Source organism: Juglans regia, chromosome 12, assembly GCF_001411555.2.
Source record: "Juglans regia cultivar Chandler chromosome 12, Walnut 2.0, whole genome shotgun sequence".
Classification (NCBI taxonomy): domain Eukaryota; kingdom Viridiplantae; phylum Streptophyta; class Magnoliopsida; order Fagales; family Juglandaceae; genus Juglans; species Juglans regia.
The window spans coordinates 15,589,684-15,616,340 of record NC_049912.1 but is presented as its reverse complement, the minus strand read 5'-3'; the positions used below and the strand labels follow the sequence as shown (position 1 = coordinate 15,616,340).

General features: G+C 41.5%; 2 protein-coding genes across 2 annotated transcripts; one reads left to right on the top strand and one right to left on the bottom strand.

The window, feature by feature from the left end:
- Positions 1-5,174: 5,174 nt before the first annotated feature.
- LOC108993840 lies at positions 5,175-5,765 on the bottom strand. The gene has a single exon (XM_018968874.2). The coding sequence runs from the start codon at positions 5,763-5,765 to the stop codon at positions 5,175-5,177; it is 591 nt and encodes a 196-aa protein (XP_018824419.1).
- Positions 5,766-14,335: 8,570 nt separating this feature from the next.
- LOC108993839 lies at positions 14,336-14,878 on the top strand. The gene has a single exon (XM_018968872.1). It carries the CDS (start codon positions 14,336-14,338, stop codon positions 14,876-14,878), a length of 543 nt encoding a protein of 180 aa, XP_018824417.1.
- The last annotated feature ends 11,779 nt before the right edge of the window (positions 14,879-26,657 follow it).

The following is a 26,657-nucleotide window of genomic DNA, read 5'->3' as shown; positions in this document are numbered from 1 at the left end:
AGTTTTGCAAATACATGTATTATATAATATATATATATATGTATTATATCATCTTGTTTATATGATAAGATGATGAATACGATTTAAAGTTAGAAGATAAAGACACATGATGTAGAAATGGGTGACAAGGCAGCAGATGATGATGTCTAATATAAATAAGAGATAGAAGAGTCCAAGTGCATAATCACTTTTAGATCTGATAAACAACTTACAAATTATTTCAAGTTGTATGCTAAGCAAAAACGTTTTTGGATGATACATCAAAGATTGAAGAAAGAGTAATATGGGAGTATACACTACCTCACACTAGCTTGCATGTGCTCGTTATGGCAGGACAAGAGCATGCCCAAGTAAATCTTCTAAACCGCAATTGGCAACAAAGATTGAATCAGATCACCAAGATCAATGCAAAGGTAGTCAATGACATGTGGTTCTTGACTTTAGTTTTGACACTAAAGTCCAACCAAATTAAGATTCTTCAGATGTAATCGAATCTTGGATCCTTTCGTGGAAAGAAAGATTGCAGTAAAAAATAGAGTCGATATATGTATGAACAAAGATTTTAATTCTTTTATTGTACAAGTGGTATGGAAGGATATAGAAAGTTTCATTTATCAAAAACTGATTTTACAACTTCATCTTGGGAATATTTTGATAGAATATGTCAAATGAATAATGATTTCTATTATGATATGGGATTTGGATCATGAATGCACATTGTAGGGCAACATATGAGGACTTTAAGGATATCATTACATTTGACACTACAATTTGACTAATATATATTGTATGCTATTTGAATATTTCGTGGATGTGAACCAGTATGGGCAGTCAATACTATTAGAAGCAGGATTAATATAAAGTGAGGGTACAAATAAATGTTTGGCTAGTCAAGACATGGTAAAAGTGCATGAACAGTCGATCTCCATGATCTATTATAACATATTAAGATGGAGCTATGAAAAATATTATTGTAAAAGTCTTACAAAGGACCCAGTAGAACTTATTTATAGCACATAATACGAAAACAACAAAAGAAGTTGGTAAAAGAAAGTATTAGGAGAAGATTGCAAAGTGGATGTATAGACGAACTCCCAAAAGTAGGTTTGAAAGTAGGTGACGAGGTAGTAGCAACAATAGAATCAAAATTTAGCAACTTTATATTGGAGCGTCGACTTTCCTTAAAAATGAGTTAAGCAATAGCAACTTCTAGAGAGGCAAGCAGTGTGCGATGCAGGACAGATTCTCAAGTGGGCTCAAAATCCTTAAGAGGAGCCATCATAAAATGCATAAACTTGCGATGACTATGATATGTCGCAAACAATTCAATATCCTAATAACACTTCAGTTGGGGATCAGTAAACTTGCAGTGACCACGATATGTTGCAAATAATTCAATATCCTCATAGCACTTCAATTAAGGATCAGTAGTAGACAGATGTTCTCAAATATTGTTTACTTGAGTATGAATATTGGCAGCAGACTATCCTGATTCCTGATACATTTGATAAAGATTGGTCTCAAGTTAAAACGATAGAAAAGCATCATGAGTACAACTATAGCATTTAGCAAGAAAATCTCGTATAGCTTTAGTGTTGCCAAGTTTTAGAAGCAAACTTTGAATGGACGAGAGTAAAGTATTAATAAATTAAGAAAGAATTTTATAATGCACACTATGCCAATCTTCAAGAAGACATGTAAGAGTGCTGGCATTGGACTCATCAAATGAATCCAATTTTTAAAATTTGATGATTTTAGCTTTAAAATCCTGGCATTGGATTCACCATATGCTCAAATGTCAAGCTTTTTGCTACAATACATTTCCCTTCATCTTCAAATTTGAAGACTTCATGTTTATGGCTAATGCATTATTTTATTTGGAAAATAATTTCATTTCGCCCGTGATGTCGTTACTTCTTCCCTTTCTTTTCCTCTGTTTTCTTCCTCTTCCCCCGAAATCTCGAAATCCCTTTCACTGCCTTTCTTCCTCTCCACCCAAAAATCCCCAAATCCCTCACTTCCTCTGTCTTTATTCATCTCCCCTCGAAATCCCCAATCCATTTTCACTTCATCTCCCTTTCTTCTCGATTTCCAGAAATCCTTAATCCCTTTCTTCCCTCCGTTTCCTCTCTTTTCTTTTTCTTTTCTCGCCAGGCTATCCATTCCCTTTGTCATGAATGGGAAGCACTTCATCTTTGTCCATTTGAAATTAAACCTCCACTGAAGTTCAAGTTCCTATGAGTATGGGGTCCCTTCTTTTCTTCTCTTCTTCTCTTCTTCGCTCTTCTACGAGTACGGACCTCCATCACCTCCAGGCAAGCTGTTACAGCTCCCATATCTTCTTCAAATTTATGAGTTTCTCCATTCCGAATGTGATCTATCTCCATGAGTTCACTCTCTCCCCATCTTTATATATTAATCCTATATGCATGTATGAGAAATTTTGATAAGAGATTTGTATGCTTATGTATGTATTTTTGCCTGTGAAGAAGTTTTGCACTCCATGTATGTATTTCAGTCCTTCTATTGTTTGAGTTGTTTGAAACAAAATGTTGTTTTTTCAATCCTTTTTTTCAATCATTCCGTTGTTTGTTCACAGGCATTTTCAATTAATTTCATTTTCTTAGAGCTTTGTATTCAGTCGATAGCATTACATTCAACTTTGTTTCTTCACGGGCATTTTCAATTAATTTCATTATGGGTTTTGCAACATTACTAAACATCTTTCCTTGGGTAGCCACTATTGAGATCTGATTTTTTTTTTTTTTAAATGGATGATTGTATTTTGGAAAGGTTAACTTTTTGTGGGCTGATTGGTTTCTGAATTGTAACTTGATATTGAGTATGTTTAGATGCTTGTTATTTTGTTAGACGGCAGCAACTTGAGTTAGATTATTCTGAATGTTGGGTATATTTAGATGCTTGCTATTTATTTTGTGTGATGACAACATTTTGTGTGATGATAGCAACTTGTTGTTGAGTATTAATCTAAATTTCAATGCCTTTTGTTGTGGATGCCTGTCCAGAATAAGCCATCCTTTCACATCAAGTTAAAATTTCAACGGCAAACTTCCCTTTGTCTTTAATGTCATGTATTGAGCTTCCTCACAGTATGATCATTAGTGTAACTTTTACTAGTAGGATACATACAATTATATATATATATATGATTGTATATATATGATTGAAATGGAAGGATTTTTGAAAGATGATTGTATTTTTGAAAGGTTAATCTGAATTGTGACTTGATTTTGGAAGGGAAACTTCACACTTGTAATCTGAATTGTCACTTGATGTTTTGTGGAATTGTGACTTGATTTTGGAAGGATAATTGTGACTTGTAATCTGAATTGTTCCTTTGATGTAATCTGAATTGTTCCTTTCTCGTGTTTGGTCACAAATGCAGTAGAAACTTGCTGGCTAGACTAAATTTTGAAGCTCAACACTCTACACATCTCTCCAACAGTCAACACTATCTTCCCCTATTTCTCCTTCACAAGAAGATCCCCTCAAAATTCAGCTCTCTCTCTCTCTCTTTTTTTTTTTTTGAGTAATTCTATATACAACCATGAAGTGCCCATACAAATCTCATTGTATCGGCATCTACCGTTAACCACTCTGCGGTCGTTGTATGGCGTTGCATCCTTGGATGGGATCATGCGAGACGAGCCAAAGATTTCTATTGGCTAGGTCATCTCACCCGCTTTATATCTTCTCACTTTGTTTCTTATAATCAATTCGGTTGTTTGCCGTGATATCCGCTCCTCCTTTGTGTACTTGTGCTTCTTGGAGTATGATATCTGTTATAGTTGCTTCTTTTTACTTGTTTGATGATTTGTTGCTCATGTTTGCATTAACTAAAAGGATATTTGAGAGATAATGATAAATGTGCATAACTTCTTGAGAGGGAATAAAAGAGTATTGTTTGGGTAGGTTTTTATTAGAGATGGTTTCTAAGTTGGGTGGATTTGTTTAATCCACTTGTTGTGAAGATGTATTCGGTTGCTAGTGCATGGTGAGGATGGACCCAAGGGTGGTGGTGCTGAGATTCATAATAGTTTGTGCTGCAAAAGCATCTCATCTATCGAGTTGGTTGATTGATGTTTCAAAAGCATCTCAGCTATCGAGTACGATGTGTGCAGTCTACTGTAATTACTCTGTTGGATTTATGCTTGAGTGCTTAATGCAATAGAGTTAAGAAAAAAGGGAATACATCAGTTTCTCTTCTTTGTTGGATCATTAAAATTTAAGAATATTGTCACTACTTTCTTAACAACTATCATTAAGATTTTCCATCAAATTTTCTATTCAAACTTCCTCGTGGTATTGTGGGAAAAGCAGTAGAGGCAAGGTCTTCAATTCCCTATATTTTTAGCCTCATTTCAAGCTCTGATTTTGAGGTACCTATCATTGCAAGATGCCTCCCTTCCGTCTTCCTCATTGGCTTGGTGGTATGCTGTTATTTTGCTCCACAATGTTTCTAGTTGCCTAATTTTGGTTTGCTTTCAATTCTAATTGATGTTTTGTTCTTCCTTGTTTGGGTCTTAACCTCTTAGGATTGAAGCTGGCATGGATTTAAAGTTGAATTTTATGTGGGTGTCTTTGTATGATTTTCCTTTATTTTTCTTTTTTGTTCAAATTTTTTGTGTATGTGCTTTAGTGGTATATGCCTACAAGTCTGAGTTATTTGGGTAAATTAAGTTGGAAAAAATGTGTTTAATGCTAATTTGTTCTCCACTGTTCATAAATTGACATGCAGGGTTGTATTTCATGATATGGCCTCATATTGCTTTTTCTTTTTTTATAACAAGGAAACTGTTTTATTCATCATCAAAAAAATTACATCATAGAATCAGACCAAATAATTTTTTAAATACAATCAGGAAAAGAATCCCACCAAATTATCAAATCCTCTAGATTCCACACAAATTTTGCCAAATTATGGGCAGCTTCATTTGCCATACACCGTCTGTGTTGGACAATACACTTAGGAAGCATTTGCATCATGTTCTTGATCTCATAAGCCAAATTTCCCCATAGGGACATTGAGGTGCCATCTCTAGGCAATTCTTGCACCACAAGAAGTCACTCTCTACTTGCAGCTCAGCTATACCCAAGGGAATGCACATCTGTAAACCTCGCAGAATAGCAATAAGTTCAATTTTCATAGGATCCTACACTTCATGTCCTGGTTTGCTAGCAGAGAAAATAACCTTCTCATGTTCATCTCTTAAAACCATCCCCACACCTAATCTGTATTGATCATGGAAAAGTGCTTCATCTATATTCAATTTCAGAACCCCTGTAGGTGGTGGCAACCAACAACAACAAGCTTTCATCCCTTTTTTCTGTTCTTCTGCATTTGTTTTATGCTCCTGATGTAATGATAATGCATGATCAACAACCTGCTCAGGTGAAAGAACATTATCTTCATAAAGTTTTTGGTTTCTCCTATACCACATATCCCAAGCCATCAGAAACAACTTCTCTATCTCCCTAATATTTCCTCTACTCAGCACAGTTAATGCAATTTGAACAAAGTCCATCCTGACATCAGTTTCTTTTAAGAAACTAAAATGGTTATACCAGTAATCCTTGATAAAGGGACAATAAACAAGTGCATGGCTTATATCCTCCTCCTCCTCATTACACCATTGACACTTTGTCTCCTCGAGTACCTTTCTGTTCCTTAAATTTTGAAGTGTTAGGAGTCCATTTTTGCACACCCTCCAAGCAAACACTTTCACTCTATTTGGTAGATTCATTTTCCCTATTTCCTTCCATACCTTTATCTGCTCTTCGCCTCACCAGTCTGCCTAACATGGCCGAGGGATTGAAAAAACCGATATGCACTCTTCACACTAAAAGCCCCACTCTTTTCATGCTCCCATACAAGACTATTTGGTCTACTATCTGGAGTCATCATCATATTGAGCACCTCAGTTGCCTCTCTAGGTGGTAAGATTCTTCTAACTTTCTCAATATCCCACCAGTTTGTATTTTCATCAATCAAAGTTGCCACTGTTGAATTCATATGTGTTGTAGTTACAATAGCTGGAGCTGGCATCAATCTATGATTTGGCAGCCAAAAACCTAACTAGATATTGCTTGATTTCCCATCCCCCACTCTCCATTTGCACCCTTGCAACAGACTATTCTTGGCCTCCCATATGCCTCTCCAAGCATAAGAAGGTGCTACACCTAATGTAGAATCATTGAAGCTTGCATTTGGAAAATACCCACCCTTAAACATTTTGTGTAATAGTGTAGTCTCATATTTTAAAATCCTCCATCCCTGCTTTGCTAAGAGAGCCAAGTTGAAAATCTGTAAGTTTTTAAAACCCATTCCTCCATTTGATTTAGATTCACACATATTTTTCCAACTTACCCACCTTATCTTATTCTCTTCCTTCTTTCGTCCTCACCAAAACTTAGCCATCATGCTTTACAATTCAGAACATAATGAAGCAGGAATTTTAAAGTAGCTCATTGTCTAAGTTGGGATAGAAAGTGCCACTACCTTAATAAGAGTTTCCTTACCCCATTGAGATAACACCTTCTCCTTCCAACCTTGGAGTTTATTCCACACTTTGTTCTTCAGTTTAGAAAATGCTTGGTATTTCCCTCTACCAATAGGTGGAAGTCTCAAGTATTTGTCATATTGCTAGAGTGTTGGACTCCCTAAAATTGCATTATCTATGCTTGTTGACTGGTAGGAACATTCTTGCTAAACACCATGGTCTTATCTTGATTAACTTTCTGTCCAGAGGCTTTTTCATAAATCTCCAGTTGATGAAGAATATTCAAGTTGGTCATGCAAATTGGCTCTACAAAATAGCACACTATCATCTGCAAATAATAAGTGGTTTAGCTTTGGTGCTCCCTTACAAATATGAATCCCATCAATCTGGTTGTCTCTCAACTTGATTAAGGAGTGAGATCAAACCCCTAGTGCATAAGAGAAAGAGGTATGGGGAGATAGGATCCCCTTGTCTCAACCCTCAAGTTGGATATAACGGTCCCTTAGGCTCACCATTCACCAATATTGAAAAGGACACAGACTTTACATACTACATCACCAACCTCAACCATTTCTCTCCAAACCCCATCTTAATCATCACTGTCTCAAGAAAGCCCCACTCTATTATGTCTATGCCTTACTCATGTTTAGCTTCAATGACATGAAGCCTTTCTTCCCATGTCCTTTTCTCCTCAAAAAATGGACCAACTCATAGGCAACCCCAAAACATTATCAGTGATCATTCTTCCAGGCACAAAAGCACTTTGTGAAGGGGAAATCAAGCCTGGGAAGATGCATTTGAGTCTGTTTGCAAGTATCTTGGAAATAAACTTGTAAATAACATTACAAAGGCTTATTGGCCTATAATCATAAACAAATTCAAGCTTCTTCTTTTTGGGAATCAAAGTAATATAAGTGTGATTTAATTTAGAAGGAAACCGACCACTGTTAAGAGCTTGTAAAACTGCATCTGAAACATCTTTTCCTACTATAGACCAGTATTTTTTATAGAATAAAGGGGTCATACCATCAGGCCTTGGAGCCTTTGTAGGATTCATCTTTTTAGAGCCACTTCAACCTCTTTTGCTGTCAACACCAGATCAAGTCTTTTTTGCATAACTGTAGTAAGTCTTCTAGTAAGCCCTCCTAAGAACTCCATATTACCAGTCTCATCAGAAGCCTTGAAGAGAGTTTTGAAATAATCAAGAATTGCAGCATCCCTCCCTTCCTCCACTTGCCACCTCCCTTCTAAATCTCTAGCACCTTTAATCAAGTTCTTTTTCTTTCTTTGTGTAGCTTTGTTGTGAAAGAACTTGGTATTTTTGTCCCCTTCTGCCAAACATAATGCCTTTGATCTTTGCCTCCACATAATTTTCCCTCTTTATAACCACTTATGCACCTTTGCTCTAGCTTCTTGAAGATCCTTCCTATTGTGACACAATGGATCTGAATTATGGAGTAATTGGACCTGCAACTTAGCCTTATTTAAATTCTTCTGCATATGACCAAAACTACTCTTATTCCACACTTCTAGCTTCTCTCCAAATCTCTGAATTTCCCTCATCACAGTGCTCATCTCTTTGGTACTCGTAGCACCCTTCCAAGCCTTTTCAATTACTTTTTTACAATCTGTTGGATCCACCCACATTGCCTCAAATCTAATCAGTCTTCTCCTTGTCTTCTGTTTCATATCATCTTCTATCTTCAATATAATAGGCACATGATCAGAATGAACAACTACTCCATGAAGTACACCTGCCATAGGATAGAGAATGTCATTTCGAATTTGTAGAAAATATGTCCAATCTCTCACTAATACATTGATCTGGCTCTCTCTTATTACACCAAGTGAAAGGATTACCACTAAATCCCAAATCATTCAGTTCACACTCCTCCACAACATCTCTAAAAGCCTGCATTTGTCTATCTAATATGTCCCTGCCTCCACATTTTTCATTATTACTCAGAATTTCATTAAAGTCCACCATTAGTAACCAACCTTTATCACTTGGCACTTTAAGAGATCTAATAAGAGCCCATGATTCATGTCGCCTATTGGCATCAAGCTGATCATACAGACCAATAAGAAACCAAGGTTCCACTTCTCCATCTTCCTCTTTAACTTAAGCATGTATATGAGACTTAAAAAAATTCAGTATATCAACCTGAATGTTCTTCATCCAAAAAAGAGCAATGCCACCACTTCTTCCCTCACTACTCACTGCCAAACAATTTTCAAAACCCATCCTAAACTTCAACTTCTCCATAACTTTAGCATGAAGTCTTGTTTCTTGCAGGAATATGACCTCGGAAGCTTCCTTTCTAACTAAGTTACAAAGGACACGAATTCCTGTGGGCTTCCCTATGGGTTCCCAAGCCCACGGGAATTCTAGCTTAAGAAAATCATTGATTCCGACAGAGTTGGTAAACAACCTCTGTCGATCCCAAAATTTTATTATTCTCCCTTTCAATCTCCTCTATGTTATCACCACTAACAGCCACATGATACTCTAAGAGGGTTCTACACCTTTTTAGTACCAGATTATTTCAAGGTGAAACAATTATCTTCCTCTATAGCAATTTCTTACTTGAACTTTCAAGTTGGGAAACCGAACTAATACCTTGTGCTCTAGCTCCTTTTTTCCATGTACTGCGTGTCTGTCTCCCTTGCCTGAGTTTGGGAAGTTGATGGGCCTGTGTTTCATGGACTGGATTGCCCATAGAAAACCCAAAACTTTGTTGGCCCTCAGTACCCCCTTCACTTTCCATGTGAGCCATAGTTTCCTTTTGTATCCCATGGTCTATTCATCCTTCTACCCCAGGGGGTGTTACACAACCCCGAAAAGAGCACCTAAAATATGCCTTTTCAAGAGTTGTATTGTACACAACTTCTAAAACTTCTATCAAATTTAATTTTTAAAGGATGGTGCTACTCACACGACTGAGAAATCCCATCGACACTTTGTATCGATAGTGTTCGATCTACACATTAATGTTTGAAAAAGTTGGGATCAATTATTGATGGCATCCCTGATATGGCTTTCACCAAAATATGTTTTGATGCCCCATGAGCCTTTCACTTCCTCACATGTATCCTAGTTGAGGCCAGCAGCTTGTAATGTTTTTCAAATATTTCTTGCTAGCTAGAAAGTTAAATTTCTTCTAATATTTCACCACATTTTCGTAACATTTTCTATAAATCTTTTACATTTCAATATATTGAATCTCAACATCTGTCATCTATAATGGCTTCTCTTAGTATTTTGGAGAGATCGAGTAGTTGTATAATGCATGCATGCTACCACAATTGAAAAAGTAAGGTACTTCACTTTCCAATGATCAATGCCAATCAAAACTTTTAGATATAATTCATATCAACACTTGAATATCTTTTTTTTTAAGAACATATTACACCGAATTCATAGCAACCTATTCAATTGTAACAAGTACTTGAGACCCTCTTTAGCTCCCTGGAGGATAGCAACGGGAGAGACTTGGGTTAGATGCAATGGCAATGTCTAATATCTATACAATGTTTGATATGGAGATAGCTAAGTTCTTTGAGAAAGAGAAATCTACCGTAACATTATCTCCTGCTACTTGCACTAATTAGTACCAAACGTGCAAGTGAGTGAATGTTTCTTTACTTCCTCACTGTGTAAGTCACTTATCTATTTTTAATGTCCTTATCTACCTTTGACTTTGTCATAAGACGGAGGTTACAATGATTGCTTCTCTAGAATGATGTTTATGGCTATGACTAATATGGTCTAAAACGATATTTAAAAAAAAAAAAATGGACCTAAGTTGAGTGACATGAGGGCAAATGAAAGATTCAATAATGCATAATTGGTTTTATTTATTGACAACTAACTTTAGCACTACTAAGTGAGAGTTGTAGTGGAAAAGTTTGTGAATATATCACAATGATTTAGAGATAGTGAAACATAGTAATTAGGTTTTTGAACTCAAGAAGAATAACAATGCTTGATCAAATGCGATTGAATGAGTCTGGTGCATGCTCCGACATGGTTTTTTGGCATGTGTGCATGTTGGCAGTACAACCTATTTCTTTGTATGCACAAAATTGACGACACATTGAAAGATGTGAACCTGGAGACATGACCACTATATTACAAAGGCCATCATGGTTGGCATTATAACTAGCGTTATGTTTGGAAATTGATTTGGCCATTAAGGCTTCTTCATGATGCTTAAAGGCAAGACTAGGATTTGTAGTGGACTTGAGAGGCTCGATTTGAGGTAAACCAAAAAAACAAGAGGACTTGAATTCTCTCTATGTTATGCTACATGGTGCACTCGACCACTATCTGGTTTGGATAGTGAAATCATATCATATCAACTCATCTCATCTCATCTCATCTAATCTGATCATTATAATTTTTTCTAAACTTTCAAATAAAATACAATAAATAAGTGAACTTTTCAAATTTTAAAATAAAAATAATATTCTAACAATATTTTATTCAACTTTCTACTTTCATCTCAACTTGTTATCCAAACCAGGCCTAAGGAGAACAAAATGAGATCCGTGTAGCAGAAGTTGTAAAAATTTATAGAACAACTGCATAGATTTCATTTGAGGTATTAACGCACAAATTATTTTTCTACGATGCATGCACATTATTCATGTGCTCTAACACAAAGCATATACAAGCATAAAGCCTCAACCCATTTTTTATTATCAAATTATTTTAATACTTTCCATGGACAAATCTTGCATTAGAAGCTCCTAGCAAAATAATATCTACATGTAAAATTAAACTACGGAAACAACATTCTAGCCAAATAAACATGTAAAGAAAAAAAAAAAGACTGATAAAAACCTCCCTCCACCACTCAGGTATTTCTTTTCGTTCACTGGCTAGAGGGGGTTGGGGCTTTGGCTCCATGCACCCTCCCCCTGTCAGCCCTTCACCGGACTTGTTCTACTTTCCTTGTTTTTCATTAGTTTTCCGTCCATAGCACCGAAATGTGCCGATCTGCTGTCTTCCGGCCTCCTTCGACCGACACGCGCCCCACCACCAAATTCTCCAGCCACCGATCTATCAGAAGGTAGAAGAAAATAGTTCAAAAGTGCAGCGCATACACCTCACGTGCCGCCAAGCCTTGGAGAGCTTGATGCCACCACGTGCGGCACCCTTGGGTGGGCTGAGCTGGGACCCTTGGGACCAGTGGCATTGGATCTTCTAGATCTAACCTATACTTTCACTCCTAGTTTGATGCGTGAGCTGCACGCCCTGCCACAACTAGTGACGATCTTTTGTCGGCAATTTGACACAGTTTCTGTTTGCTACTATCCTATGTTTCAACTTTCTCTAACCAATGATCAAGTTAAAATGGTTGTAAAAGTCTCCTTCAGATAGTCCAGACCAACAAAATGCAGTACACAACTCTCCACTAAGCTTCTAGCCTTAGTTTTATAGTCTATTTATCAGACTATGTAAAAACTGCTTCAAGCGGCTTTCTGTTGGAAGAAATGGATGGGAGCTAAATTCTTTGCCCCTGATCCCTCTTTGTTTTTTTTTTTCTCGTGTCGTATTTGTAGGCTTTGGGAAGATTTTAGGGGGCTCCCACCCCATCAAACCTTGTATCTTGTAATCCTTTAGTTCATCTATGATATGCTTACTTGCTTAAAAAAAAAGGTCCTAGGCAAGTTGATAATAATTAAAAAGCTTCAAAATTGTTGGATTGGAACTCGATACACGAGCTAAATCTGGATAAAAAAAGATCCATAACATGACTTTCCATCATGAGCTAATTGTAGGGATATATTGTGAAATTTAATGTTGAAACTATTGGAGATGAGAAGTAAGCAGGGGAAACTTGGGCATAAATCAAATCTCTGCAAGGATCCTAATTGTTGCACATATTATATATAGAACTAAAGAAAAGCAATTAGACGCATGCAATTTGTAGTCAAAGATTAGGAAGGGACTAAGCTAAGCTTGACAATCACAAGGCGACCATCAACTATATTAGTGTGTGTTGCATGAAAGCTGATAGTACATATGGCTCATGCATCAACAGAATGCAAGGGTGCTATGGGGTTGTGGAGCAAAGGTCAGGAAAGAGAATATGGGATGCATTAAGTTTTATATTTTTGTATGAGTAAGATATTAATTGAATTAAATTAAAAGGTAGTATCAACAGTGAGGATGGGGAGTCCCAACAAATACCCCAAAGAAATTTCCTAGTGTGAAGCCAAAAATCTCACCACTTGTTTGATTGCTATAAAAGTGTACTCTATAAGGCAAAAGATGTCTACCACCAAGCCCACGTCGTGGAGGGAAGAGCATGGGAGCTCCTAAAAAGGCACTTGCGTCGAGTAGTGGAGGCTTTTAGTGCCATGTGAGGAGCACTTGCATCGGTCAAAACAAGATTCAAACCAAAGTTGATGGTTGAGTAGTTGTATCGTGTAGATTTGTGCACCTCTTGCGCTAGTAAAAATCCCTCGGTTTTAGCCGTTTTAGAAAATCATAATAGGAGTTTGGTAGTAGTTGTGAAGGGAGAAAATCCCTTATATTGTGCCAAAGAATGGCCCAAGGTCACAAACCAGATATATGGACTGGGTTGGGTTGGGCCAGAGGCAAGGCCTAGCCATATCACATGGTTTGGGTCAAACAAGTGATACATGGATCAAGACTCGAGCAGGAGATTCGGGTCGGGTCAAGTCGAAGGGACAGAAGACATAGGCGAGGCTTGTGAAGGAAGGAACATAGCATACAACCACCAGGCGGGAGTGTTAGTAAGATAGAAGGGACCCGAGACAGAAAGCATGTCGCATTCAATTCAACCTAGAGCAGAAAGCATGCCGCATTCAATACGGCCCATAGTAGAAAGCATGCCGCATTTAATATGGCCCAGAGCAGAAAGTATGTCGCATTCAATGTAGCCCAATACAGAAAGCACACCGCATTCGATGTGTCCCAAGGCCCGAGCAATGAACAGCAAGCCTGAACCCTTCATAGCTCGGCAAGGTGACGACCCAGAAGCAGCTCGGTAAACAAACAGCACAAGCATATTATCCCCTACTATGCAACACCTCGTTATGGTGGGGACTTGGTCTGTAACTATAAATAGGACACTACCAACAACGAACAAGGTAATCAGTCAATCTATCACTGTCACCTTACACTCTCATCTTCATTATTGTTTATCATCTCCATAACCATTACTGACTTAAGCATCGGAGGATCAATGGACCTCAAGGTCCCCTCCCCCCCAGTTATTGTGTAGGTGATCACTCGAATCCCGAAGACGTGAAGTTGCCCAGGCCCGCGAAACACGACATCAACAGTGGCGCCATCTGTGGGATCTCTGTTGTCCCATAACTAGCGTGTCCTTCGTATGCCAGCAACAACCCGCTCTCAGCATTCATAGCGTGAAATGATGCAGTCTGAAGCAATGGAAGCAACGTTCAATCAGCAAAATGAAGTAATATAGAAACTGATGGAAGACATGGAGAGCCTCCAACAAGAAAACATTGCCTTACGAAGGAATGACAAAGAACCTGAGCCAGACCAACAGAGTCACCACTTTGGGGACCATCCTCAGCCTAATGCAACCATCGTAGATGAAGAACGACGCAGAGTCAATTTGCAAATTCAGATAGAAGTAGCAAAGCAGATAGGTCAGCCCTCTACGGTGGACCAGCTACTCACCAACGCTGAACTACAATACAGTACTGGGATTTTGGCGGTACCTATACCTCCAAAGTTTAAAGTTCCTCAGGTGGAGGCGTACGATGGGTCAAAGGACCCGTTATAACACTTGGAGACCTTCAAAGCCCACATGACTCTCCACGGCTTCCCCAGTGAGATAGCATGTAGGGCTTTCCCCCTCACTCTAAAGGGGGCAACCCGAGTGTGGTTCGGTTGCCTGCGACCGGGAACCGTGGATAATTTCAATGAACTAGCACGTTTGTTCTTGACTCAGTTCATGGCCAGCCGAACGAGGAGAAAGCCAGTAGCCTATCTGTTGACTGTTAAGCAGAAGGATGACAAGAGCCTTAAGTCATACCTCTCCCTGTTTAACAAAGAAAGGATGACGACGGACTACCAAAACGAAAAAATCACTTTGGCTGCACTATTAGGAGGGATTTGGCCTCGTAACCCCTTTATGACAGAGATCGCTCGAAAGACCCCGTCAACCCTGAGGGAATTTATGGATCGAGCAGATTGTTACATAAACAGAGAGGATACACTCCAAGCGTTAACAACACCCAGAAAGAGTGACTTGGAGAGGGCGGACAAGAAAAAGGCAAACCGGCATCAAGGGTCGAACCAAGGGGTCTACAAGAAGAGGACTTATGAAACCAAGTCACTCTTTCGGTAGAAGAGCAAAGACAAAGTGTGTCACGCCCCAAATATTGTTCCTTCCATAGGAGCAGTGGACATAACACGCAAGATTGCTATACAAAGTAGAGAAGATTTGATGGCCCAGAAATTTGTGCTGATAGCATAAAGACGAGATGGATGAGTCGCAATGAGACTACTGTCCCTACACTTGGAGAAACCAGGACCGAAGCCCCATTCAAAGAAATCAGGGCAGAAGCCATTCGAAGGAGTCAGGGCCAAAGTCGCAGGAGTTACAACCCGACCTGTAAGGACCAGAACCTTGCTTGGAGGAATAATAGAAGCCCAGACAGAAGAAGAACCATGAACTCCTGTGAAGACAACCCATGTCGAGGAAACCCGAGAAGAGAAGAACCTCCCATAGGCGAAATCAGCACCATAGCTAGAGGATATGTTGGGGGAACAACTTCATCGGCACGAAAGGCCCATGAAAAAAGGCCAGGTACGAAGAAGTATTCTTCGCCCAACGACCATCCTATAAAACCAGAGATCTATCCAGAGAATATCTTGTAATGTTCAACGAAGAAGATGGTGAAAGTTTGTCTCGCCCTTGGGACGATGCACTGGTAGTAACAGTGCAAATTGCCAACTATTAGACCAAAAGAGTATTGATTGACCATGGCAATTCCGCCGACATCCTCTTCTGGAAAGCATTCATTAAAATGGGAATCACTCCCGATAAGTTGCAACCAGCACCAACGCCCCTCAAAGGCTTCACAGGGGACACCATCTAACCAGTCAGAGCAATCGCTCTGTCTGTATTGGTGGGAACGACTCCAAAACAACATCTCTCATGATAGACTTCTTGGTGGTGAAGGACCCTTCTTCATACAATGTGATCCTTGGACGCCCTGGATCAAATGAAGGCTGTGACTTCCACGTATCATCTGAAGGTAAAATTCCCGACCTCATCTGGAGTGTGGCGAGCAGCAGACTGCAAGAGACTACTACACATGGGAGATGAAGTCAAAAGCAATAGTTATACAAACTCTTGAGCAAGGCCACAGGGAAGCAGCCACGCAACCACCTCCAGCTGTAACGGAACCAGACCAAGAGGTAGGGGACGAAGAGGCACTAAGGCAGGTGGAACTTAACGAGGCGGCTGTACCTCCACCTCCAGCTGTAACAGAACTAGACGGAGAAGTAAGGGACGAAGAGACACCAAGGCAAGTGGAACCTAACGAGCAGCTACTTTTGATACCAATGGATCCAGAAAAACCAAAGTGGACTGTGTGAATGGGATCCAAAATGTCCACCGAGTTGAGCCAGTCTATGAAGCGACTCTTTGTCAAACATAGTGATGTCTTCACCTGGTGCCATGAGGAAATACCAGGTATCGATGGATCGCACAGCCTCGGTGTAAATCCTAAGGCAAAAAGAGTTAAGCAAAAGCGTCGTAGTTTCATTGTGGAGAAATATGCAGTCATTGCTGAAGAAGTGTTCGCCTTCTAACTGCGGGGTTCATTCGGGAAGTTCACTATCTCGAATGGCTCTCCAATGTTATGCTAGTCAATAAGACGAGCGGGAAATGGAGAAAGTGTGTCAACTTCACTGACTTGAACAAAGCCTGTCCTAATGATAGTTTTCCCCTTCCCAGGATAGACTTGATAGTGGACTCGACGGCAGGGCACACCTTGCTCAACTTCATGGATGCATACTTTGGCTACAATCAGATCAGGATGAGCTCCGATGATGAGGAAAAAATGGCATTCATCACCGATCGAGGACTTTATTGCTATAGAGCAATGCCGTTCGATCTCAAGAATGTAGGAGCAACATACCAGCGTCTAGTCAACCAAATGTTCAAAAACCAGATCGGAAGAAACATGGAAGTCTATGTAGATGATCTTCTGGTTAAGAGCAAGAAATCCGAACAACATCTTGATGATCTCCGGGAAGCCTTTGAAGTACTGAGAAAGTATAAGATGAAGCTCAACCCGTAAAAGTGTGCTTTTGGAGTCGAATCAAGAAAGTCCTTGGGTTTCATGGTCTCCAAGCAAGGAATTGAAGCTAATCCTGGAAAAATTAAGGTGAAGATATGCCTCCACCCCGAACTATCAACAAGGTTCAGAAACTGACAGGGAGGGTAGCCACCCTAGGCCGCTTCACCGCGAAGTCCCCCAACAGGTGATGCCCTTTCTTCAAGGTCCTATGGAAAGCACAAGAATGGGATGAAGATTGTGGAAGGGCCTTCAGCGAGTTGAAGGAATACTTGGCTCACCCACCTTTGCTCAGCCATACCACGCCAAGGGAAGACCTGACAGTCTACTTGGCTGTATTGCCCAATGCGGTGTCCTCCGTATTGACTCGAGTAGAAGGAGTTCAACGCTCGGTTTATTATGTAAGCAGAGCCTTTCGAGGGGTGGAGGCCAAATACTCCCGATTGGAAATGCTAGCATTTGCATTAGTGATTACTGCCAAACGATTAAGGGCTTATTTTCAAGCTCACCCAATAAAAGTCCAAACTGATGTTCCCTTGAAGAAAACATTACAAAAACTTGATACTTTTGGTCGAATGACTAATTTGGCAATCGAGCTGAGCGAGTTTGAGATCAAGTATCTTCTGCGCATCGCCATAAACGGCCAGGTGTCGGTAGATTTTGTAGCCAATTTCTCGAACTTTCCAGAGGAAATGGTCATTATGCCCCAGGGCAAGCCGTGGCAGGTCTACGTCGACGATTCATCATGCCAGTCCAGGAGAGGAGTGGGAGTGCATATGTAATACCCAGCTCCTTCTTCTTACGTACGCTTCTCTCTTCTGACGTATGTTTCGTCTTGATGACGTAAGCAAACCCTAATGGCAGAGATTATGTGATCATCTGCCTTTCTCAATACCGACTGCGTGTCACGTTATGCGTGTCGAACCATGATAGCGTGTCTCGAAAGATATCGTGTGACTTCTAGGGCACGCCCGGTGTTTTAAATATGCTAGAAATATTTATAAGGAGTATTTCCATCACTATTGAATTAATATTTGATCTTAAATACGACAATCATAATATTATTGAAGAGTTTCAAAAATATTACAATTGCCGGAAATCATTTTAATATTATTATTAAAATGATTTCAATTATTTAAGATATTATGATATTTAAATTATGTTGAGAACTTTTATTAATTAAATGGTTTAACCCTTTTAAATATGTTAAGTGAGACTTCATCATTCTATTAATGATGAAGAATATTATTTTATAAACTAAAGTTAGTTTAAAATAATATCTACCTTAATTCCTCTAAGTGCTTTTAATTAAGTTAATGTTTTACGCATCTTCAAATCAGTGTTTTAATTTAACCCAGACGGAATGACTGGGTTAAATACCCAGACCCCTCTCTTTTCCCTCTAATTTTCCCCGTAACCCTCTCTCTCCTCCCTCTCTCCTTCGGCGTACGCAGTACGCAGACCACCCACGCCGAACGGCTTAAGGCCTCAGCCCGGTGCCGCCGTGCGTCGCCAGGCCACACCGCCGACACCACCGGCTGCTCCTCACGCTGGCGAGCTCAACCATGCCAACCCCTCCACCTCACGCTCCCTCTTCCTCTCCCTTCGAGGTGTGAAGCCCGAACGGGCTTGACGCGCGTAGCGCCGCCATGCGCCGTCCAATGGCTCCACCGCTCCCACGGCGAGCTCCTCTCCCACCGGCCATCATCCTCCACCAAAGCCAACCCCTATGAAGCAGTCCTCCCCCTCCTTCCAAGGCAAGTACCCGAAATGGGTCTCTAGCCCATTTCCCACCGTGCGACGCCATGGACCTCCTCTCCCTTTCCCCGAGCTCCTCCATGTGACCCATGGCCAGAAACCCCCTCCTCCACCTCACGGCTCCTCACTCACGCACGCACGGGTTGCACGCCGTGCACCGCCACCCATGGCTGATGACCGCCATGTCCAGCCTCCTCAGGCCGCCACCAAGCCAACCCGACCTCCATTGGCCCCGATCTGCCACCCACGAGAGCACACTCTCTCTCACTCTCCCACGGCTTCTCCTCCATGGAATGGCCAGATCTGCCACCGTGAGCCACCATGGCGCCACCTCGACGCCACCACGAGATTCACCACACCTCCTTTAGCCAAGCCCTAGGTCTAAACCATCACTTTATGTGATGGGTAATCACTGCACGTGATGGACAGTCACTGCGTGTGATTGACCGCCACTGTACATGGCTAGATCCGCCGTGTTATGCCCCTCGCCATCATCACAAGGCCATCACGAGCCTTTCCAAGACCACACCTAGCTATCCAAACACCTAAACAGTCACCGTACGTGAGTTAGCCGCCACGTACGACTCCTCCGACATCATCGGCTATGCCGGTCAACAAGCAATGCACGGGTTATCCCGTCGATGGTATAACCCTCTATCCCTTATTAATTATGTTGGATATTGATTAGTTGACTAGGTTGTGGACTGTGCTGTTAGTATTTGTGGAGTTGAGGCATTGTGATGAAGTGTTGGGCATTCTGTGTAGTGAAGTGTTGGGCATATCTGTATTGGATGGAGGTGCATTGTGCCGTGTAGTGTACTGTGATGTGTTGGGCGTAATTGGGAAGTGTGCTGTGTAGTGTGATTGGGAATATGTGCTGTAATGGTGGCACAGTATATGTGGAACGGGTACAATGCACACTGAGTGTACTCTGTGTGCATGTGGCGTGTTATGTGTGTAGGGAGTACACATGGAATGTACTCCATGTGATGGTGAGATGCACCATATGGCGGGTACACCATAATGGTGACATGCCGTAAAGTGTATGAAGGGAGTATACGATGGGTGTACTCTGTGTGGGGTATAGTATATGTGAGGAGTACACGTGGAGTGTACTCTATGTGGTAGAGTAATGCACCATGTGGCGGATATGCCATAATGGTGATGTGGCATATGGGATGGGAATAGTACACGCTGTGTGTACTTTATGTGTGGCGTAATGTGAGACAAGGAGAGTATATGTAAAATATACCCTCTTGGCGTATCGTGGAACGAGATGAGTACAAGTGGAGTGTACTCAGTGGCGTAATGCGTGTAAGAGGAGTACATGTAGAATGTACTCTATGTGGTGGACAATGTACCATATGGCGTGTATGCCATAGTGATGATGTGGCGTGTTGTATATGTGGGGAGTACATGTGGAATGTACTCCATGAGATGGTGTGATGCACCATATGGTGTGTATGCCATATTGGTGATATGGTATGTATGTGGAGAGTACATGTGGAATGTACTCCATGAGATGGTGCGATGCACCATATGGCGTGTATGCCATAGTGGTGATATGGTGTGTATGGATGGAGTGCATGTGGAATGCACTCCATATGATTGGGGATGCACCATATGGCGTGTAGGCCATAGTGGTGATGGAGCGTATGTAAAGGGAGTACGAGTGGAACGTACTCCCTGTGATGGAGTGATGTACCATATGGTAGGAATGCCATAATGGTAATGTGGTGTGTATGAAGGGAGTATACGTGGAGTGTACTCCACGTAGCAGCGACACTACGTGTGACGTGTCGTAGAGATAAGGATGGTTATGTGATTTATGGGCGTGGAATGTGATGGATAGTGTCGGGAACTGTGGAACAGTGTCTCGAAGTAGTTATGGCGTAGCTTGTAGTCTGAGGTGACAAGTGTCACTGCAATGGACTTATAGCTAAAAATATGCGTGAAAGTATCAGAACAAGTATAAGAGTGCGCAGCGGAAGCATGACTGGGGAATGTCACGAAGTGACATGACTATTGACAGTCGTGCTTGTGATGGGTAAAGTAGTGGAATAAGTGTAAGAGTACGCAGCGGAAGCATGACTGGGCAACGTCACAAAGTGACGTGGTTATTGGAAGTCATGCTTATGATGGGTGAAGTGTTGAAGTGTAGAAATGGCGAAACGGGAACGTGACGAGATGTCACGATGTGACGGGAGTACGTGAGGAACCGTACTCGTGATGAGTCAGGAGTGATGAAGTAGAATGCTAGGTAACACGACAAGGTCACAGTGTAGCACTGGAGCAATCTTGGGCTATATGACGTGACATGAAACGTAGTTATGGATGGAGTCTTGTCGTGTTAAGTGTTGGGATGAACTGACAAAAGGGACGGGTAGCGTGAAGAGTCATGCTAGCCGGGTTAAGAGAAGATTGGTATCGGAGTATGGCCCTTGTCCCTACGAGCAGGTGATCAACGTGTTATATATGTTGATCTTAGGTGATAAAGGGGTAAGGTACTTGTGTAACATGGTGAGAGACACGTGCCGGACGGATTCACTATATATAATGGGTAATCTGTCATGAGCATAGTTGCACGGTGCTTAAGCCTCAGAGTTGGCTTAGAGCCATGTGTCTTTATGGATGGGAATGAGGATTTAGTGTGGGCCAAGATGCATGAAGATAGTGACGGATGCATCGTTAGGATTGAGATGTGTGATTTCATCGGTCGGAATCATGCGTCGAATGTGGTTGTAAGAAGAGTAAGACGAATGTCCTAGTGTCTTAATCCTAAGGTGAATAAGGGGTTCACTTTAGTGGATGAGCACTCGAGACAAGATTTTGAGTTGGAAGTTGTGGTGACCATAAGTGGTCTCCGAAGGATCTAACATAGTGAAGGGCACGTAAGTGCACGGGATAGAAGGAGAGTGTTCTAAGTATAGCGTGGTTCTATTTATAGTTTAAGTTACTTATGCATTAGATAGAGAATGATGCTAAGGTTATGTATATGCATGTAGGTTGCCATCTGACAAGCACGTGAATGGACTGAATGACATGCAAGTAGCATGGAGTCCAGGTAAGTGTTACGTTCATACTCTTCTAGAGTTATCAAAGATACAAGAAACGCTTTTCCCTTAAAATGCTCACGAAAAGACTAAAACCGTTTTAAGAAAGAAAATGCTCAATGTTCAAAAGTATAAGTATGTACAGCCCCTCATTGGCAGCCCCTTTTTACACCCCAAGCTATTAATTGTACGCATGTGAATGGATGACTATACGCTGTATCTATTGTATGTATTTTCTAAGAAAAACCCATAAACTGATGAAGATGCATGAAAGGCATGAAAGCAGTTACTTTTGTGAATCCTACGAACCAACGCTCTCATGTGCACCACGAGGTGATACTCGCGGATGCCATGATTGACAACGTTCAAGGTGACACTTATAGGATGCCACGGAAGCTGACGCTTAAGCCCATGTATGTTCTTTGTTAAAGAGAAGATAGAACCGAAATGAAATTGAAAAAGAAAACGGAAAGACCATTTTCGGGCTTACGCCCCAAACGATATTTTCTCACGAAAAGAAATGTTTTCTCACGAAAAGAAAGGACTGTTAAAGGAAAGAACGAACGAATGAAAAGAAAGAAAGAAAGAAACGAAAGCATGAATGTATGAAGACACGTAACGGCCACATGACATGAACGAAAGGGTACCGATGAATGGGCAGATTGCAATGCCGGGTAAGTAGCGCTGGAAGTGCACCCAGTGCTGCCCCCTATGAAAAAAGGGGTTCCCAACCCGTGGCCACGGGCGGAATCCGGGTCCAAAGGAAGACCGCTAACCCCAAACACACGGGGCGTAATTGTGTGTACTGGCCTATGAAAGCGATAAGAAAGAATGGACGTAAGCACGCACAGGAACGCACGAACGCACATGTATGCACAAGAGCACAAGAGCACGGGCTCTTTAAGAAATGAAGGCACTGACGGGGGAACCGTTTTACGACGAGAAAGCCCTTTTTAAAGTAAAACCCCGTACACGACTCTTGACGAAATGAAGGCACTGACGGGGGACACGTTTAAAATAAAGAAAAGCCCCGTCCAGTGACGTTTTCAAACGAACGCACACAAGACACGTAGGCACGCACGTAATAGTATGTACGAATGATGAATGCATGAATGAAAACCTATGTTGTTATATTCTAACCGTATGAAGTAATGCTTACGAGTCTTCGACTCATTTTAGTTTTTATGCATGTCCCTCCCCCTCACAGGAACTGCACGATCAGGACGGACACGGCCCATGGGGAAGAGCACGGAAGTCTAGGCACGAGTTTTAAACGTACGAGGCCTTTTTATTATAAGATTTATGTTTTCCGCTGTAACCCTCTTTTATGATCAAAGCACATTTTATTTATAAACGTAGAGTCTCGCACCCTGGGGATGCAAGTGAAAAGTTTTAAACAGGACGGTAATTCCCGTCGTCCTTTTTATAAAAATATTTTAGAAAAAGTCCCACCACAAGGACGGGTGTTACAGCATATAATAACAGACTTAGGAGAAAGACTTGATTACGCACTCAAACTCGGATTCAAAGTCACCAATAACGAAGCTGAGTATGAAGCACTCTTGTCAGGTCTAATAATTGCCAGATCGTTGGGGGTCACTGAAGTTGAAGTAAAGGCTGATTCTCATATAGTGGTGGGGCAGGTAACCGGACAATTCCTTACAAAAGGAAAAAATTTGAAAAGATATTTCCAACGAGTAAGAGAAGAGCGGGATCTCTTCCAATATTCTACCATCCATCAAATTTCGAGAGGAGAAAACCAGGAGACAGATCGGCTAGCTAAAGCCACCTCAGGGCAAGAAGAATTCCCACTCCCAGATCATGTTGTAATTCAAACTATTGATGTGGCAGTAGTGGGGATTCAAGTGTCAACCGTCGAGGCCCTACAACCCCCAGAATGGGCCACGGACATTTTGAAATTTCTTCAAGAAGGGATCATTCCGGATGATCGGGAGGAAGCCCGAAAAATCAGGAACCGAGTGGCTCGGTTCACTTTGGTGGAAGGAGTCCTATACAAGAGAGGCTAGTCGAGCCTCTATTAAGATGCATCTCCTCCAAGCAAGCTCAATACGTGCTAGCATAAATATATGAAGGATTTTGTGGGAGTCATGCGAGCGAAAGAGCACTAGCAGTGCGAATGACTTGAGCAGGGTACTATTGGCCTAACTCTCATAGGGATGCTGACGAGTTCATTCGAAAGTGTCTCAAGTGCCAGGAAAACGCTCCTATTACTCCTTCCCCGGCTCACTTATGTCACCGCCCCATGGCCCTTCGCGCAATGGGGACTGGATCTCATTGGCCCTCTCCCTGCGGACAAAGGAGGAGTAAAGTTTGTTATAGTAGCAGTAGACTATTTCACGAAATGGGTGGAAGCCGAAGCTCTAGCAACGATTACGGTTCGGGCGATTACAAATTTCCTCTAGAAATCTATCATCTGCCGCTTTGGAATCCCTCAAAGCTTCATCTCTGACAATGGGAGACAGTTCGATTGCTCCCATTATCGCGAGTGGTGCTCAGAGCTCAAATCAAAACTAAGTACTCTTCGCTGAGACGTCCCTAACCCATATGGGCAAGAAGAAGCAACCAACAAAACATTACTCAATGTTCTGAAGAAGAAGCTGGGAGACCAGAAGAGGGAATGGGCTAAAGAACTTTCGAGTACGTTGTAGGCATACCGAACATTAGTAAGAACCCCCACGGGGAAAACTCCCTTCTCCCTCATCTACGGAACTGAAGCCATAATACCGGCTAAAGTGGCGGTACCCACATATCGAGTGCAACATTACGACCAGGATCATAATGACGAACGATTGAAGAGAACTTGGACTTCTTGGAAGAAAGGAGGGAGGTAGCCGTATGCCGAGCGACAACCAACAAGCGAAGAGTTGAATAGCATTTTAACAAACGAGTCTGGCCCCACAATTTCAAAGTGGGTGACATGGTTTTGAAACAAACAGGAGTTACTACTCAGGATGAAGGCAAGCTAGGTCCCAAATGGGAAGGACCATATATGGTAATAGCAATCGAAAGACCTGGTTCATATCGACTTAAGAACCATGAAGGACACAAGTTGCCGCACCCATGGAACGCCGAGTACTTAAGGAAATATTTTGTATGAAAAATCCAAGCCAGGCTCAAACAATGTAAGATTGTGATTAGTTGAAATTTTATGGACTAATTTTGAATGTGCAATATTGTGTCACCTGTAAGCAGCCTAAATTAGATAAGTCTGGTCTCTGGATTGGCCACGAAGTATAAAGCACAGGTAGTGAGCTATGAGCTCTGACCTGCTAACAGTTATTCTCAACACAGTCTAAATGACTTATTGAGCTTCGTGCAATACGAGACACGTTGGTGAGGGAGCTGGGCCCTCGGGCTCTGCCAACCTATAAGTGCCAATCCACAAAGTATAAAGCACAATAATTGAGCCATGAGTTATGACCTACTAACAACTATTCTCAACACAGTCTAAGTGAGGGAGTAGGGCCCTCAAGCTCTACCAACCTATAATGTCAATCCATGAAATATAAAGCACAGGAACCGAGCCATGAGCTTTGACCTGCTAACAGCTATTCTCAACACAGTTTAAATGACTTGTCAATCTTCGTGCAAAGATGATAAGCGATGCGTTGGTGAGGGAGCAGGGCCCTCAGGCTCTGCCAACCTATAAGTGCCAATCCACGAAATATAAAGTACAGGAACCGAGCCATGAGCTCTGACTTGCTAACAGTTATTCTCAATGCAATCTAAATGACTTGCTGAGCTTCGTACAAAGATGATAAGCGATGCATTGGTGAGGGAGCAGGGCCCTCGGGCTCTGCCAACTTATAAGTGTCAATCCATGAAGTATAAAGCATAAGAACCGAGCCATGAGCTCTGACCTGCTAACAACTATTCTAAACACAGTCTAAATGACTTGCGAAGCTTCGTGCAAGGATACAGAAATGAACGGACAGGTACACAAAATTATTTTAAGAACAAAGCAGGCCTTCGCAGGATACAAGCTCGGTCGCCCAATTGAACGAAGCAAGAATTAATGGAAAAACAACAGCTCGAAAAAACTTCACGCTAGTGGATCTTTCATACCTCGGATTCGAAAAGCTCGACAAACAAGAGCGGAGTAAAAACAAGGAGTCGTACAGGCAAGTATACAAAAACAGTGAAAAGTCCACTTATTTCCCGAACAGGGTTACAAACAGGGGTACAAGAAGAATATTACACCAACAAGAGCGAAGTAAAAATAAGGAGTCGTACAGGCAAGTATACGAAAACAGCGAAAAGTCCTCTTATTTCCCAAACATGGTTACAAACAGGGGTACAAGAAGAATATTACATCAACAAGAGCGAAGTAAAAACAAGGAGTCGTACAGGCAAGTATACGAAAATAGCGAAAAGTCCTCTTATTTCCCGAACAGGGTTACAAACAGGGGTACAAAAAGAATATTACATCGACGAAAGCTACAAAAACCAAAAGAAAAACTCTCTCTGAATTTCCAACCCACAAGTGTGCTAAAAATTTACGGGATACTGTGAAGGGAGAAAATCCCTTATATTGGGCCGAAGAATGAGCCCAGGTCACAACCCAGATATATGGACTTGGTTGAGTTGGGCCAGAGGCAAGGCCCAGCGATACTCTGAATTTCCACGCCGCATTTAATGCGTCCCAAGGCCCGAGCAATGAACAGCAAGCCTGAGCCCTTCACAGCTCGACAAAGTGACGACCTAGGAGCAGCTCGATGAACAAACAGCACAAGTATATTATCCCCTACTATGCAACAGCCCATTATGGTGGGGATCTGGTCGGTAACTATAAACAGAACACTACCAGCAACGAACAAGGTAATTAGTCAATCTATCACTGTCACCTTACACTCTCATCTTCATTATTTTTTATCATCCCCATCACCATTACTGACTTAAGCATCGGAGGATCAACGGACCCCGAGACCCCCATAGTTACTGTGCAGGTGATCGCTCGAATACCGACGGTTTGAAGTTGACCAGGCCC

Coding starts and splice junctions, on each gene's coding strand:
- LOC108993840 (XM_018968874.2), bottom strand. CDS start 5,765: ATGAATCTACCAAATAGAGTGAAAGTGTTTGCTTGGAGGGTGTGCAAA.
- LOC108993839 (XM_018968872.1), top strand. CDS start 14,336: ATGACTCTCCACGGCTTCCCCAGTGAGATAGCATGTAGGGCTTTCCCC.